The 15,804-nt window shown below is 34.4% G+C and overlaps 1 protein-coding gene across 1 annotated transcript in view; it reads left to right on the forward strand.

Annotated features, from left to right (window-relative positions):
• The window catches only part of COL24A1 (collagen type XXIV alpha 1 chain), a 412,921-nt gene that overhangs the window by 276,618 nt on the left and 120,499 nt on the right, over positions 1-15,804 (forward strand). Inside the window, exons 36-39 of the mRNA XM_082408071.1 lie at positions 9,497-9,550; positions 13,888-13,941; positions 14,340-14,393; positions 15,700-15,753. Coding sequence (XP_082264197.1) covers positions 9,497-9,550; positions 13,888-13,941; positions 14,340-14,393; positions 15,700-15,753 — 216 coding nt within the window. The remainder of the gene's footprint in view (positions 1-9,496; positions 9,551-13,887; positions 13,942-14,339; positions 14,394-15,699; positions 15,754-15,804) is intronic.

A 15,804-nucleotide genomic window follows, 5' to 3' on the forward strand; every position in this document is an offset into this window, starting at 1 on the left:
TAAAAGAAGGCCAGCATGGTGTGGCACAGAGAGCCAGGTGGGAAGTGAGTGCAAGATGAGGACGGAAAGGGAGGGAGGGGACAAAACACATGCAGCTCAGTAAGCCCTACTCCCAAAGATTTGTATTTTTATCCTAAGAACAAAGGGGTGTCATTGAAGGGATAAGGCTAGGTTTATGATCATATTACTGTTCTGTAAAGATCACTCAAACCAAATTGGAAGGGACTAAGAATGGACAAGAATAGCTTTGTGTTGCAGCAGTCCAGATAAGAGAGAGTAGGACTGTTTATGATTAGCAGAAAGAAAGAGTAGATAGATGTAAAATATTCAAAAGGAGATAAAATCAACAGGAAATAGATATGCTATATGTGAAGTATGATTCCTAAGGTTGTGGCTTGAAGAATTAATGAGATAATGATATCACTCACTGAAACTGAGAATACCAGCAGAAATTTATGTTTGAGAATGGAAGATTATAAGTCAGTTTAGTTATGTTGAATTTGAGGTGACTTTGAGAACTGTGAAGATGGCAGTTGGGTGTGGAGCTCAAAGCAGAATAATAACCTGAAATTTAAAATATTGGAGTCATTGGTCTAGGGAAAAAGTATAGGAAAGAGAAAAGAACAGGATCTAAGGCTGAATTTTGAAGAAATGCCACATATAATAAATGTTGGTAGAAGAGGATGAAACTGCAGAGATGACTGAAAGAGGTAAGCGGAAAATCAGGTATATAAGTTTGAAGTTCAGCCCCAACCATAACGTACCTTAAAATCTTCATGGCAATCTTAAATTCCTTTAGAAGTATGTAAGCAAAAATATACATCTAGAACAAACCAGAAGTATAATTGACATGCTAAAATAAGAGAGAAAACGGAATCAATTAGAAGTCTTAATTTTCAAAAGAGTGGGATAAAAAGAATGGAAGACAAAAAGGAAAGAACAAGGGTAGCAATAGAAAACAGTAATAAATATAGTAGGTATGAACACAGGGGTATCAGTAATCACTTAAATGTAAATGTTCTAAATGCACCAGTTGAGAAACAGAGACACAGAGTAGAAAGAAAGACAAGACCTAACTGTATGTTGTCTTCAAGGAACCCACCTTAAATATAAAGGCACAGGTATATTAAAAGTAAAGAGATAGATAAAATGGGCAAAGATGTACTAATACTAACCAAAGGAAAGCTGGAATAGTTATATTAATTTCCAACAAAATAGACTTCACATCAAGGACAATTATCAGGGATAAAGAGGGACATTACATAGTGATAAGTGTATCAATTCTCCAAAGACATAATAATGCTTAATGTGTATGTATCTAACAACAGAGCATCAAATTATATGAGGCAAAAACTGATAGAACTCCAAGGATAAATAGACAAATTTACTATTTCATTTGGAGACTTCAGCACTTATCTATCAGTAATTGAGAGATCCAGCAAGCAGATAATCAGTAAGATTATAGTTGAAGTGAACACCACCATCAGGACACTGGATCTAATTGACATTTATAGACTGCTTAATCCAGTAACAGCAGAATATACATTCTTTTCAAGTTCACATGGAATATTCACCAAGACAGACTGCGTTCTGGGTCATAAAACACACCTTAAAAAATTTCAAAGAAAAGATATCATACAAAATATGCTCTTAGTCCATAATGGAATTAAACTATAAATCAATAAGAGAAATATAACTGGAAAATCTCAAACTATTTTGAGATTAAACTACACACTTCTGAATAACACTGGTTCAAAGAAGACGTCTCAAGAGAAATTTTAAAAGTATTTTGAACTAAATGAAAATGGAAATACAACTTATCGAACTTTGTGGGATGCAGTGAAAGCAGTGCGTAGAGGAAAATTTATAGTATTGAATGCGTATACTAGAAAAGAAGAAAGATCTAAAATCAATAACAAGCTTCCACCTTAGGAAACCAGAAAAAGAAGAGAAAATTAAATACAAAGTGAGCAGAAGAAAGTAAATGATAAAAATCAGAGCCGAAATCAATTAAATTAAAAACAGGAAAAATAGAGAAAATCAATGAAACAAAAAACTTATTCTTTTAAAAGATCAAAAAAATTGGTCAAACCCCCTAGCCAGGATCATCAAGAATAAAAAAAAGAGAGAAGAAACAGATTACTAATATTAGAAATGGAAGAGGGACCTTCACTACAGATCCCATGGATGTTAAAAAGGCAATAAAGGAATACTATGAATAACTCCATTCTCACAAATTTGATAACCTAGATGAAATGGACAAATTCCTTGAAAGATGTAATCTACCAAAACTCACACAAGGAAAATTTGATAATCTTAATAGGCTTATATTGATTAAAGAAATTGAGTCAATGATTAATAACCTTCCAAAACAGAAAGCACCAGGCCCAGATGGTGGTCTTACTGGTGAATACTACCAGAGATTTAAGGAACAAAATGATACCCATTTTCTACAATCTATTCCAGAAAATAGAAACAGAAGAAATACTTCCTAACTTATTCTGTGAGGCCAGCATTACCCTAATACCAAAACCAGACAAAGCTATTACAAGAAAAGAAAACTACAGACCAGTATCTCTCATGAACATATATTTTAAAATCTTCCACAAAATATTAACAAATTGATTCCACTAATATATAAAGATAATTATACACCATAACCAACTGGGATTTATCCCAGGTATGTAAGGCTGGTTCAACCTTCAAAAATCAATTAGTATAATCCATTACTTTAACAAACTAAAAAAGAAATTATATAAAATAGGTGCAGAAAAATAATTTGACAAAATACAATACCCATCTATGATAAAAATTCACAGTAAACTAGGAGGAAAGGGGAACGTCCTCAGCTTTATGAAGAATATATTTTAACAACCTTATAGCTAACATCATACTTAATGATGAAATGCTAGGTGCTTTCTCCCAAGAACAGGGAAACAAGGAAAGGATGTCCCTCTTTTTTTAAACTCCTGTTCAGCATTGGGCTGGAAGTCCTAACTAATGCAATAAAACAAGAAAAGAAAAGACTGGGAAAGAAGATATAAAATTGTCTTTTTTGCAGATGACGTAGTTGTCTATAAAGAAAAGCCCAAAGAATTAATTAAAAAGACCAACAACCAGTCACTTTCCTATATACCAGCAATAAACAATTGGAATTTGAAATTTAAAATACAGTACCATTTACATCAGCATCAAAAAAAAAAGGCATAAATCTAAAAAATATATACAAGATCTATTTGAGGAAAACTACAAAGCTCTGATCAAAGAAGATTTAATAAATGGAGAGATATTCCTTGTTCATGGATAGGAAGACTCATTGTTAGGATGTCAGTTCTTCACAACTTGATTTATAGATTTAATGCAATTCCAGTCAAAATCCTAGTGAGCTACTTTGTGGATACTGACAAACAGATACTAAAGTTCATATGGAAAGGCAAGAGACCCAGAATAGCCAACATAATATTGAAGTCAGAAGACTGGCACTACCAAACTTAAAGATTTACTATAAAGCTGCAGTAATCATGGCAGTGTAGTATTGAGAAAAGATAATTGGAACAAAATGGTAAGCTCAGAAGTAGAACTCCACAAATATAGTCAATTGGTCTTTGACAAAGAACATGGGCAATTCAATGGATAGTCTTTTCAACAAATGGTACTAGAACAGCTGGATATCCACAAGCAAAATAATGGATTTAGACAAATACTATACATCTTTAACAAAAATTAACTCAAAATGGGGCTTCCCTGGTGGTGCAGTGGTTGAGAGTCTGCCTGCCAATGCAGGGGACACGGGTTCGAGCCCTGGTCTGGGAAGATCCCACATGCTGCGGAGCAACTAGGCCTGTGAGCCACAACTACTGAGCCTGCGCGTCTGGAGCCTGTGCTCCACAACAAGAGAGGCCGTGACAGTGAGAGGTCCGCGCATCGCGATGAAGAGTGGCCCCCGCTTGCCTCAACTAGAGAAAGCCCTCGCACAGAAACGAAGACCCAACACAGCCAAAAATAAATAATAAGTAAATAAAAAAAAAAAATTAACTCAAAATGAATCATAGACCTAAATGTAAAATGCATAACTGTGAAACTCCTCCTAGAAGATAACAGAGGAGAAAATTTCAATGACTTTGGATTTGGCAATGAGTTTTTAGATACAACAAAACAAAAGCATGATCCATGAATGAAAAATCTGATAGGTTGGACTTCATTAAAATTAAAAAAACTTCTGCTCCATGATATGTTCAGAGAATGAAGACATGCCATTACTGGGAGAAAATATTTGCAAAACACATATCTGTTAAAGGACTTGTATCCAAAATATAGAAAGAACTCTTAAAAGTCAACGATAAGAGAAACAATCCAATTAAAAAGTGGGCAAAAGATTTGAAGACACCATGCCAAATAAGACGTACAGGTGGCAAAGAAGCATGTTAAGATATTCACATCATATGTCATTAGAGAATTGCAAACTAAAACAACAATGACATTCCATTACACACCTGTCGGAATGGCTAAAATCCGAAACACTGACAATACCAAATGCTAGCAAAGATGTGGAGCAACAGGAGTTCTCATTCATTGTTGGTGGAAAGCAACTTTGGAACACAGTTTGGCAGTTTCTTATAAAGCTAAACATACTCTTACCATGTGATTCAGCAGTCATGCTCTTTGGTGTTTACTGAAATGAGTGTAAATCTTATGTCTACACAAAACCTGCACATGAATGTTTATAGCAGCTTTATTCATAGTTGCTAAAAATTGGAAGCAATAATGTCCTTCAAAAGTTAAATGGATAAACAAACTGTGGTACATCCATACAGTGGACTGTTATTCAGCAATAAAGAGAAATGAGCTATTAGGCCACAAAAAGACATAGAGTAACCTTTAAATACATCCCGCTAAATGAAAAAAAAGCCAATCTGAAAAATCTAAATACCATATGATTCCAACTATATGACATTCTGGAAAAGGCAAAACTATAGAGACAGTAAAGAACAGTGCTTGCCAGGGATTGGGGGAAGGGGACAAGGGATGAATCAGTGGAGGACAGGTGAATTTTAGGGCAGTGAAACTATTTTGTATGATACTGTGAAAGTGGATACATGATATTATACATTTCTCAAAACTCACAACTGTACAACACAGAGTGAACCCTAGGGTAAACTATGGACTTTAGTTAGTAATAAAGTGTCAATATTGGTTCATCAATTGCAACAAATCTACCATACCAATGTAAGATGTTAATAGTAGGGGAAACTGGGCAGGGGTAGTATATAGGAACTCTCTGTACTTTCTGTTCAATTTTTCTGTAAACCTAAAACTTCTTTAAGAAATAAAGTCTGTTAACTAAAACAAAATATTCTAGTAAAGTCAAGCATAATTCTGTAATATGGTAGTGTATCTATCTTGTGTCTGTGTCCAACCTACTAGGAAGCACTGAAACACTGATATATGCTTAGGAACCACAAGATAAGATTACCAACTGTCACTATATCATCTAACATTATTTTAAAAGTTTTAGCTACTGTAGTGGGATATGATGCACAAATCATCATATAAGGAAATGAACGCATTGTTATTTAGAGAAAATATAAACAAACCCAAAAGACTTATAAAACCCAAAGACAATTCTATTTTTTCAACTACTGATAGAGAATAATATAACAGCAATACATATAATAAACAGTTTTTAAAAATCAGTTTCCTTACATACAAGTAATTAGCAGAAAATATAATGGGAAAAAGATCCCACTCAAGATAGAAACAGGACATAATAATTAAGAATAACCTTAGTGAGAATTAGATGGGACACTTATGAAGAAAATTTTGAAAATTTACTGAGACCTAGAAACTGACTTAAGCAGAAAGGCAATTTATCATCTAAACAGAAGACTGATTATTTTTTAGATTAATGAATTAGATATAGTCCAATCCCATTCAAAATTCTCATTACCTGTTATAAATTAGGTGTGGGATTTAATTATTCTAAGTATAGCTTATAAGAATGAGCAGGTGAAATAGCTTAATATTTTAAGAAGAGGAAGACTACTGCTACTAGATATTAAAAGAAATAATAAAGACAGAATAATCAATTCCTGCGACATTGATCCATCTAGATTTACAGACATGGGACAAAAAAAGGTAGCTTTTCAATAAGCAAGAATATAAAAGAATTTAATATTGATAGGGACAACATTACACATCAGTAGGGAAGATAAGAATTAAAAATGATGCTAGAATAATTGCATCACCCTTTCTAATCAGTTCAACAAATGTTTGTTGAGTGCCTACTATATATTAAGGACTGTGCTGGATTCTAAGGGGCTTATTGTTAAGCCATCAAGAGTTTACAGTTAGTAGAGGTATAGGTAACACGGTAAAAAATCATTTCAACATATTAGGATAAATGCTAAAATAGAGATTAATTTACAGTCCTAAATGAGCACAAAGGAGATACACTTAGCCCAAGCTGGGTTTCCCGAGATACACTTAGCCCAAGCTGGGTTTCCCAGAAAACTTGATTTAGGAAATGACACTTGGTCTGAATAATGGATAAATTAGTAACCAGGTAAACAGGTGAATGGAACAGTATGAGGAAAGACATGGAGGCATGAAACAGCCTGATATTTTCAGGGGACTTTAATCAGTTGCATTCACTAGAGCATAAAGTAAAAGGTAGGAAGTGTTGCTATTTGGTTAAAAGAGTTTGTTTTGATTCTCACCTCACACAGTACATCAAAACAATGGGTTAAATAAAGTATTTTAAAACCATAAGTAACAAAAGAGTAGGTGAAAATTTTTAATGGGAATAGATGTTTTAAACTTAAACATGGTAGAAAAAGCCATAAAAGACTGGACAGGTTTACTACATACAAATTTTAAACTTCTCCCATTCTGATTTTTTTAAAAACACTAAAAGATTTAAGGAGCTACATTAAATGTTAAGTGGGTTAAGTGGTTATTTTGGGTCATTTTTACTTTTATGTATTTCCAGGTGTTCTACAGTGAGCTTATTTAGGGGTTAAAAGTCACCTTTAACATTATGTTTTTAAAATAAAATGACAAACCACAAACTGGGCAGATGTTTGCAGTAAAATAGGGCAGAAAAAAGTTAATGTCTGCAACACATAAAGAACTCTACAAATTTTTTTTAAATGACCCCCAAAATACATGGACAAAGGACATGATCAAGCAACATGTAGAATATTACAGATAGCTGATAAACAAATGACAAAAAGAATATTCAACCTCACTGGTAGTCAAGCGTATATACATTTTAAGATACCAGATTGTCCATCAGATTAATGAAGAATTTAAAAAATAATATTCTGTGCTAGCATGAATTCAATGAAATAGATTCTAATTTTATACATTGTTTGTGGAATATTCATTATTGCAGCCTTTCTGGAAATTGACTTCACTTTATGACCAAATAACGCTACATTTCAGACTCTATTCCAGGGGTGGAAATGCGGAATGCATACAAAGACTACTGTACAAAGATGTTTCTCTCAGTGTGTTTATAATAGGGTAAAACTACATTCTGAAGAGAATCCATGAATTTTAAAATATTATACATAATACTTAATAAGCCATAATTGAAAAACATTAGTGACCTCTTAATACCTTTAATGGCTGTGCTATTGAGTAGGAACAACATATGTGATGCTTACATACCAACCTTATAATTCTATTATTCATATACTTATCTCAACTATTCGGCAGTGTCATCTGATGGTATAGACTTTAACATTCACTTATAGTCTAATATGCATATAATAAATCCTATAAAGCAAAATTTTACTGTAAAGAAGACTTATAAACAATATAAATGTCTAGCATTAAGAAAATGATTAAATTATGGTACTGCAGAATGTTAGATGGAATATAATATTATGTAGCCATTGAACAATTTTGTTATGAAATATTTACAGTAACATGGTAAAATATTTATATTTCAAATAGAATCTTAAACATAAAACAGATATAGTTATGGGCTTCCCTGGTGGCACAGTGGTTAGGAGTCTGCCTGCCAATGCAGGGGACGCGGGTTCAAGCGCTGGTCCAGGAGGATCCCACATGCTGCGGAGCAAATGGGCCCGTACGCTGCAGCTACTGAGCCTGCGCTCTAGAACCCGCGAGCCACGACTGCTGAGGCCCATGCACCTGGAGCCTGTGCGCCTGGAGCCAGTGCTCCGCAACAAGAGAAGCCACTACAACGAGAAGCCCGCGCACCACAACGAAGAGTGGCCCTTGCTCACCGCAACTAGAGAAAAGCCTGCGCACAGCAACAAAGACCCAACACAGCCAAAAATAAAATAAATAAAATAAAATTAATTAATTAAAAGAAAACAGATATAGTTATTTATAAGTATGCTCCCACAAAAGAACTAGAAGGAAATATGCAAGTATATTTACAGTGTCATCTCTGTATGGTAGGATTATGGATTATTTCCTCAATCTGGGGTTTTTTGTACTTTCAATACTTTTCAAATATTTTAAAATGAACATTAATGTAACAACTTAGAAAAACAGTTTAAGATAACCAACCATACCACATTTTTTCGCCATTAATACATTTTTTTAAAAGTGAGGTGTTCACAAAATTGTGATGGAGTACAAACTCATAGAATTTTAACTAGCTTGTTATATTCTGAATCTTAAAAAAAACACCTTCTTTATACTGTCTTTCCAGAAAGACCAAAAAATTCAAACAGCTTCTTTAGATGGCTGGGCAAATAGCATTAAATTGTAGTTTCTAAATAAGTGTTAATCTATCTAGAGTAATTCTAGACAGTTAAATGGGTTCACACACTAAGATCCTTTAGGTTTAGCAATTTAATGTTTAGGCCATAAGCTAATTATTCAGTGTTTGTTTACTTATAATTACACTATTCAGTCTTACAGGGGAAAAGATCTCCGTAAAGGTCCCACATACATTTTATTGCACCTTAGTGATTATCCCATGTAAACATTGTTACATTTATTCATATGAAACAGAGGAATTGTTCAACTGGACTCACTACTATGATAAAGTATGACATTAAGCAAACTCAAGCATATTTTTATTTCATTGGAAACCATATATTTGCTTCTTTAAAAATGCTGTTTTGTTTGTCATATGTTTTTCAGGATTATTAAGTGGATCTATAATTGTCCTACCCATTAAATAAGATAACTCTGAAAGCCCTTAGCGCTATATTTCATAATTGTTAGGTGCTTGATAAATGTTTATTGAATGAATGAGTGAATTAGGGAATGAAAGAATGAAAGGAACTGTCCTTTCTTTCCTTTTCTTTTGAATCCAAACAAAGCTTAATATTAGTAACAAAAAAAAGATGAATCAACAACTAAAGATTGAATTTTGTTTATACAGAGAGTAAAGTAATACATTGATAAATGTACTATGTGTTATATTACATATGATATAATTATATGCATATGTTAATTGAAATATAGAGTACATTTTAATTCTCACCTCCTAAATTTTGTTTTAATATAGGGACCACGAGGACTGCAAGGTGATGCTGGACCTCCTGGAGAAATGGGTGCTGAGGTAATTTTTCTTGGGGCTCTTTCTTGTTAGTTCATCAATACTCAATACTTTTTGTAAGACTCCTCTTAAGGTAAAGTTGATATCTTAGGTATATATATTTTGAAGAATAATTTTATAGTGTTTTGTTTCATATTCAGGAAATAAAACCTAAAATTCTATTAAAACCAGGGATGACTGTTGTATGAACCTAATTTTATGCATATAAAATTCCCTTAACAGTTCATTTAAATGACAGAACAAAAAGTGAATAAAACTTTCCCTTCACTGATTTAGAGTTAACTTTGATAACCCTTCACTCCATTATAGAAGAATATTGAAAAGTGACTCTTATTCAAGATATATTTTAGAATAATAAACCATACTTGTTATAATTATAAAATCCAATTACTTCATTTCTTTTGTTTGTTAACTTTAGCCCTAAAAAATTAGGCATAAATTCTCTCCTCCCTTGGCTTCTGTGAAACTGCTCCCTCTTGATTCTGCTTTTTACCTTCTGACTAGCCTCAGTCTTGATGGGAAGCTGTCCTTCCTCTTCCTCAGCTTACAATCATATTATCACATAGACTTTAATTACCAATATTATTCTGATAGCTCTCAGCTTGATAGCTCTAACTCATGCCTCTCTCCTTGGGGCTCCAGTTATTGATTTCCTGTTGTCTTTTATGTATGCACCTAGGTATCCCACAAACATCTCAAATTCAAAATATCTAAACCAAACCCATCGCTTTCCCACTGTTATTCCTCTTTTTATTCTCATCTCACTGAAAGATATCCCTTACGCCCAGTAACCCCAAACTGAGAGTCATCCTAGACTGCTCTTCCTCCTTCACCCCGTTCAGTCAGCTATCTTTTCCCTTTGAATAAGCTCCCACTAATGTCTCACCTCCATCCTTTCCTTTACGTCCCCATTGCCAGTGCTCCAGTCCTCTGCTCTAATTCCGTGTCTCCTCCAACTGCCACAATTCCTTAGCTACTTGTGGCCAGTTTACCTTTGTCATATCATTCTTGTCCTTGAAATTTTTCAGTGGCTCTCATAGCCTTTAATAAAATGCCAATTTCTTAACATGGTAATGTTCTGCGTTGTCTAATGTCTGCAGACCTGTTCAACCACATTCCAATAGAACTTTTCTCCTCCTCTAATTCCACAATTATGCCATGCTTTCTTGCTGTGTACTATGTATCCACTGGGAGTCCAAGGGTGGCTGAGATATGGTCCCTGACTCCTTTAGCAGTTTATAATCTATTCCAGAAGATAATCATGTAAAAGATCATTATATTTCCATCTGTTAGACCCAATGATGGAGACATTCACAGGGCATTATAAGAGTACAGCAATGGGTATGTAACCTTACCTGGATAAGGGGAAAAAGAAGACTTGTCTGTGTTGAGGCAGGGGGAGGGTAATGAGTTTTAAGGAATGAGTATGAGTTAGCCATATCAAAAGAGGGAATAAGGATATGGGGATTCCAGAAAAAGCGGTAGTATGAGTCGGAACATGCAAACATGAGGCAGTATGGATTCTTTGATGCTTAAAGTCAAAACAAGGAGTGATGATAGATGAAATTACAGAGAAATGGTTGGATCAAACAAAAAATCTTATATACTCTGTTAAGAAGCTTGAACTTTTCATCTTATGGGCTACAGTAAGTCATTGTGAGGTAGACATAGGGCAATGATAAAGTCAGATTTGTTTTTTTGGAAGATCATTTTAGCAGCCTCAAGGAAGATTTATTTGAGAAGACAAGAGTGCAGACATATATACCTTCTAAAAGGCTGTTGCATTCAACTAGTTAAGAAACAATGGAGGTCCGAACTAAAGTAGTCAGCATAAATAAGAAGGGGATGTATTTGAGAAATGTTTGTTACATAAATTCTGGAGAACCTGCATATTTGTGGGATATGGAAAGTAAAGGGGAAAGAGAAGTCAAAAATTATTTCCAGATTTCAACAGGATGGATGGCAATATCCTTTCCTGAGACAAGAAAAGAAGAATGTTAGTCATAATCTGCTACTCTGCCCAAGGTAAATGGTTAACAGGTAGCAGACCTTGGCTTTGAATCCGCATCTGATTCAAAAGCCAGTGCTGAAAACCTATACCATGCCACATCCATCCTCTGAGTCTAAGAAAAGCAGAGGAAAGTCATACCTCATAACTTGAATTTTTTTTTTTTAACAGGGTAGGAGACAAGAATCTGTCGTGATAAGGAGTAGGGTTTGAGCATATTTTCTATTGAGGAAAATATGCTGGTTTAGAATAGTGGTTGAGGATAATGGAAGAGGGAAATGACTAAAGACATGTAAAAGCAGATATACCTTATTAAAAGTAAAACTGAAGTAGGAGACTTTGAATTTGCATTATATTAATAATAATGATGTTAATAATAGGTAACAACTTCAGAGAACTTTCTATGTTCCTAGCAATATTTATGTACTTTACCATATTAATGAATTCTCACAATAACCCATGAGGTAATGCAATTATCCTCATTCTACAGATGAGGAAACTAAGACATGAAATGGTTAAGCAACTTGTTCAAGAGCAATAGCTTGTAGTAGTGGTAGAGCCCACATTTAAATTTAGGCCGTCTCTCTCTGCAACCCATTCTCTTAGTCACTATGCCTCTCAATATGTAATGAAGCGACTTTGCACAAGAGTGTAATTTTTCCATTGATGTTCAACTGGGAATAGAAATGGACAAGGCAATTTAAAGCGCTAATCCAAGATTGGCATAAGAAAAGAGGTACCACAGAGATCAGAAGATCAACTATTGGATTTAGCCTAAGAATAAAAGAAGCCAAGAGGAGCTGACAGATTGGGTGAAACTGAGGAATAGACGAGGTCTAGGAGATTAAAAGCAATCTTGATATGGAAGAAGTTCTGAGAGAGTTGGAATTCTCTCTTGAGAGAGAATTTTAACTTTAGGTGAGGATATTAAATTCTATAATTTCTGAGGCAGAGCAGAAACTCAGGCAGTCTCACTTCATAGTCCTTCCTCTTAAGTACTGTAATACACTGCCTCTTGTAACAGTAAAGTCACAAAGGTAACCAACAGAAAATTTTAAATAATATAACTATTTAAAAATTGGTGAAATGATGGTAAAATGGAGGGAGTTTTAAGGGAACTAAACTTTTAGCAAGGTAATACATCAAGAATTAGAGGTAGATTTCTTGGTTATAGAAATAACCATTAGGAGAACTAAAAACAAATTGTTTTATAAAGTAGTTGCCTCTGAGGAATGGGGCTGGGGCTTTTCATTATAAGTCCATCTGTACTATTGTGCCTGTATAACTTTTATTTTGAAAAAAGCAAAGGAAGTCTGGATTGTGGAAGCTGAGTCAAAATGGAAAATTGAACTTCTAATCTAAAATACTGTAACAACATAAGAGATATTTTAATCTCTAATAATTATTTGGAAGGTTATCACCCGTGGATCAGAACTATTAAGGAATCCCTGGAAGGCAGAAAGCAAACAGGAAACTTCTGGTCAAGATAGTATCATAGGTTAATGGCTTTAAACTACCCCTCTACTCTGAAAACATGGGGATTATAGAATGCATATGTATGTATTTATAATTGTGTGTGTATAAGTACACATACATACATACACACACATAGAGTAAGAGAAGAGAGAGAGTGAGGAAGTAGAGAAGGGAGAGGCAGGCATAGTATTCTCAAAAACAAGATAAATGTCTCCAAGAGAAAAAAAAAAAAAACCCAATACAACAGCAATTATAGGAGCTCGAAGCTTATAAATAGCCAGAGGTTGCAAGAGGTTATATGTTTTCAAGATAAAAGCTTCAACCAAAATCTTCCCAACTGGACCCAACCATGAAAGGGGCGTGGGAAAAAATGCCGTATATATGTATATATATAATTCATATCTTCTTTGTGTGATATATTTTACAAAACCAATAAAGAAAATGGAATTTTTTTCAAGAAGTGTATTCCAAGAGGGATGAACATAAATAGATGGGAAGAATAAAAAGTGAAAAACACAGAGAATAGTAAGGGTATGAGGGTAGAAAATTAGAAGAGGAAATGGGAAGTAGTTTGTCTTGACCAAAGATTAAAGGACGAGAGGAAGGATTAGAAGAAACTGGTCTAAGCAGTCCTGATTTCTGGTGATGTTGTTTTAGCATTTGAACCGTTAAACGGTCCCAGAAATTATCTGGTCTTACGCCATGAAGTTTATAAAAGAGCAGCAAAAATCCTTTCCTGGACATAGATATCCCATCCTTGGGCTGAAAATTACTTCCATCTTCTTATGAGGTTGTTATTGCCTTTATGTTGGTGAAGGAATGTGTACAAACAATGTGTCGAATCATTCTATTCTAGGGACCTTCAGGTATTGAGGGAGAATCTGGTCTGCAAGGAGAGCCAGGTGCAAAGGTAACCTTCCTAAATAGTAAAGGAGAAGGTCTCTAAACTTTCACCATTGACTCCCCGATGTTTGCAGTATTTTGGCAAACAGCCACCATCTTGCAAGCAGATAAAGGACAGCAGATAAAAATGGAAAGTGTTCTCAAATGAGTCAGAAAAAAATACTACTCAGAAAAAAATTATTTGTCTCTGTGCAGATAAGTATGTGTGTGTATATCTATACACACACATATATATACGGCTATATATGGGAGGGAATACAAATGAAAAAGCAAAGTATTATAAATAAATTAATCTGAAGAAAAGGAAAAAATAGTGTTTTGGAACCCCTGTCTTCATACCCTCCATAACTATTAGACATGCAGTTTTAGTAGAAAAGAGTTTAATCTTTCCCTTTGTTTCTTCAGGGAGATGTTGGACCTGCAGGCAGTGTTGGAGTGGCTGGGGAGCCAGGGTTACGGGTACGTGCCTACAAGAAACCATTTTAATGCACTGGCCCTCCTATTTTAAAGACTCAAAACTCAGCCTAAAGACTTCAAAGATTGTATAGTAAACTTTTCTGGTGCATTATAGAAAATGTTTGTCTTCATTTCATAATTTCCAAAGCTGCATGCTAAACTCTGTTCACATTGTAATTTAGTAGCATTGAGAGTCCTAACCACACACATCCTTTTTCTCAGAATCAGATGTACTCAGCAGAATCCTTGCCAAATGTGTGGAGTCACTGTGATTGTCACTAATGTTAGCATGAAGAAGAAATTCACAAATACTAGTGATCAACTCTCATGCTATTTCCGGACCTAACAAGACCGACAGGTGTTGAAATCTAATTTGTGTTTAGAAAAACAACAACAAAAAACTAGGGTCATGCAAAGTTAACAAGATTCAAAGAAATAACTGTAGATAATTGTGATGAGATAGCTTACAGAAGTTATTCTAATATAGACAGTGGTTAATTTAAGCTGTGGTAAGTTTTTTTCCAAAATAACAGGGACCAAGATAATTTTAAGAGACATTTGTTTACTAAAAGGTAAAGTTGGGAGATGTATTTTGCATTCGATTTCTTTCCTGTTCATTTTCCCTTTTTTTTCCAGGGGGGTGGGAAGTATGAGGTCAGGGTAACGAAAGTGTCAGCAGTTGGAGCAATGAGCAACTGTGAAGACACACTGATTAATTTACTTTTAAATAGTTCAGGTGGCAAGAGAGCCAGTACTTCTTTAATAGCTTCATAAATTGTGGCTCTACATTTCTGCAAGTTCTGTGTCTAGAAGACAACTTCCAAATATACTAGGGCCTTGATAGTTGCCTCTTCTCTGTAAGGGAGAAAGTACAGACCCTAAAAATCTGGTACACTGATCTTAACTGAATTAAGTTGTATTAATCCATGTAAATTAAGAAAAGCAAGATACTATAATTTTATGGAATTCAGTATTTACAGTCTTTGAACTAAGAAACATAGGTATAGCTGTCTAAATATCCAAAGCTACCAAATGAATACATATTACCTTTAATTATCTAAAAGTTATTAATATTCTGAGACCATCTTGTGTTTGAATTTACAGTGCTATGACTCTTTAAATCATCTTCAGGGTTATTCCAGGCAAATTAAATCATGTTCATTATACTTTCAAATACTCCTTATAAATAAAGTAGAAGTAGGAATAAATGTATATAAACCTGCTACTTCTATAGATACCAGGGGCAAAAAATAAATTTAGATAAATGATTTAGCGAAATAATAAATCTTATGTTTCTGCTACCAAATAGGGTGAACCAGGAGCTGCTGGAGAAGAAGGTCTCCAGGGTAAAGATGGAGTAAAGGTAAATTATACTTTTAACATTATGATTAAGGTAGATGTTTTTGAGAAATCT

This window comes from Balaenoptera borealis (assembly GCF_965194805.1).
Source record: "Balaenoptera borealis genome assembly, chromosome: 1".
NCBI classification, from domain to species: domain Eukaryota; kingdom Metazoa; phylum Chordata; class Mammalia; order Artiodactyla; family Balaenopteridae; genus Balaenoptera; species Balaenoptera borealis.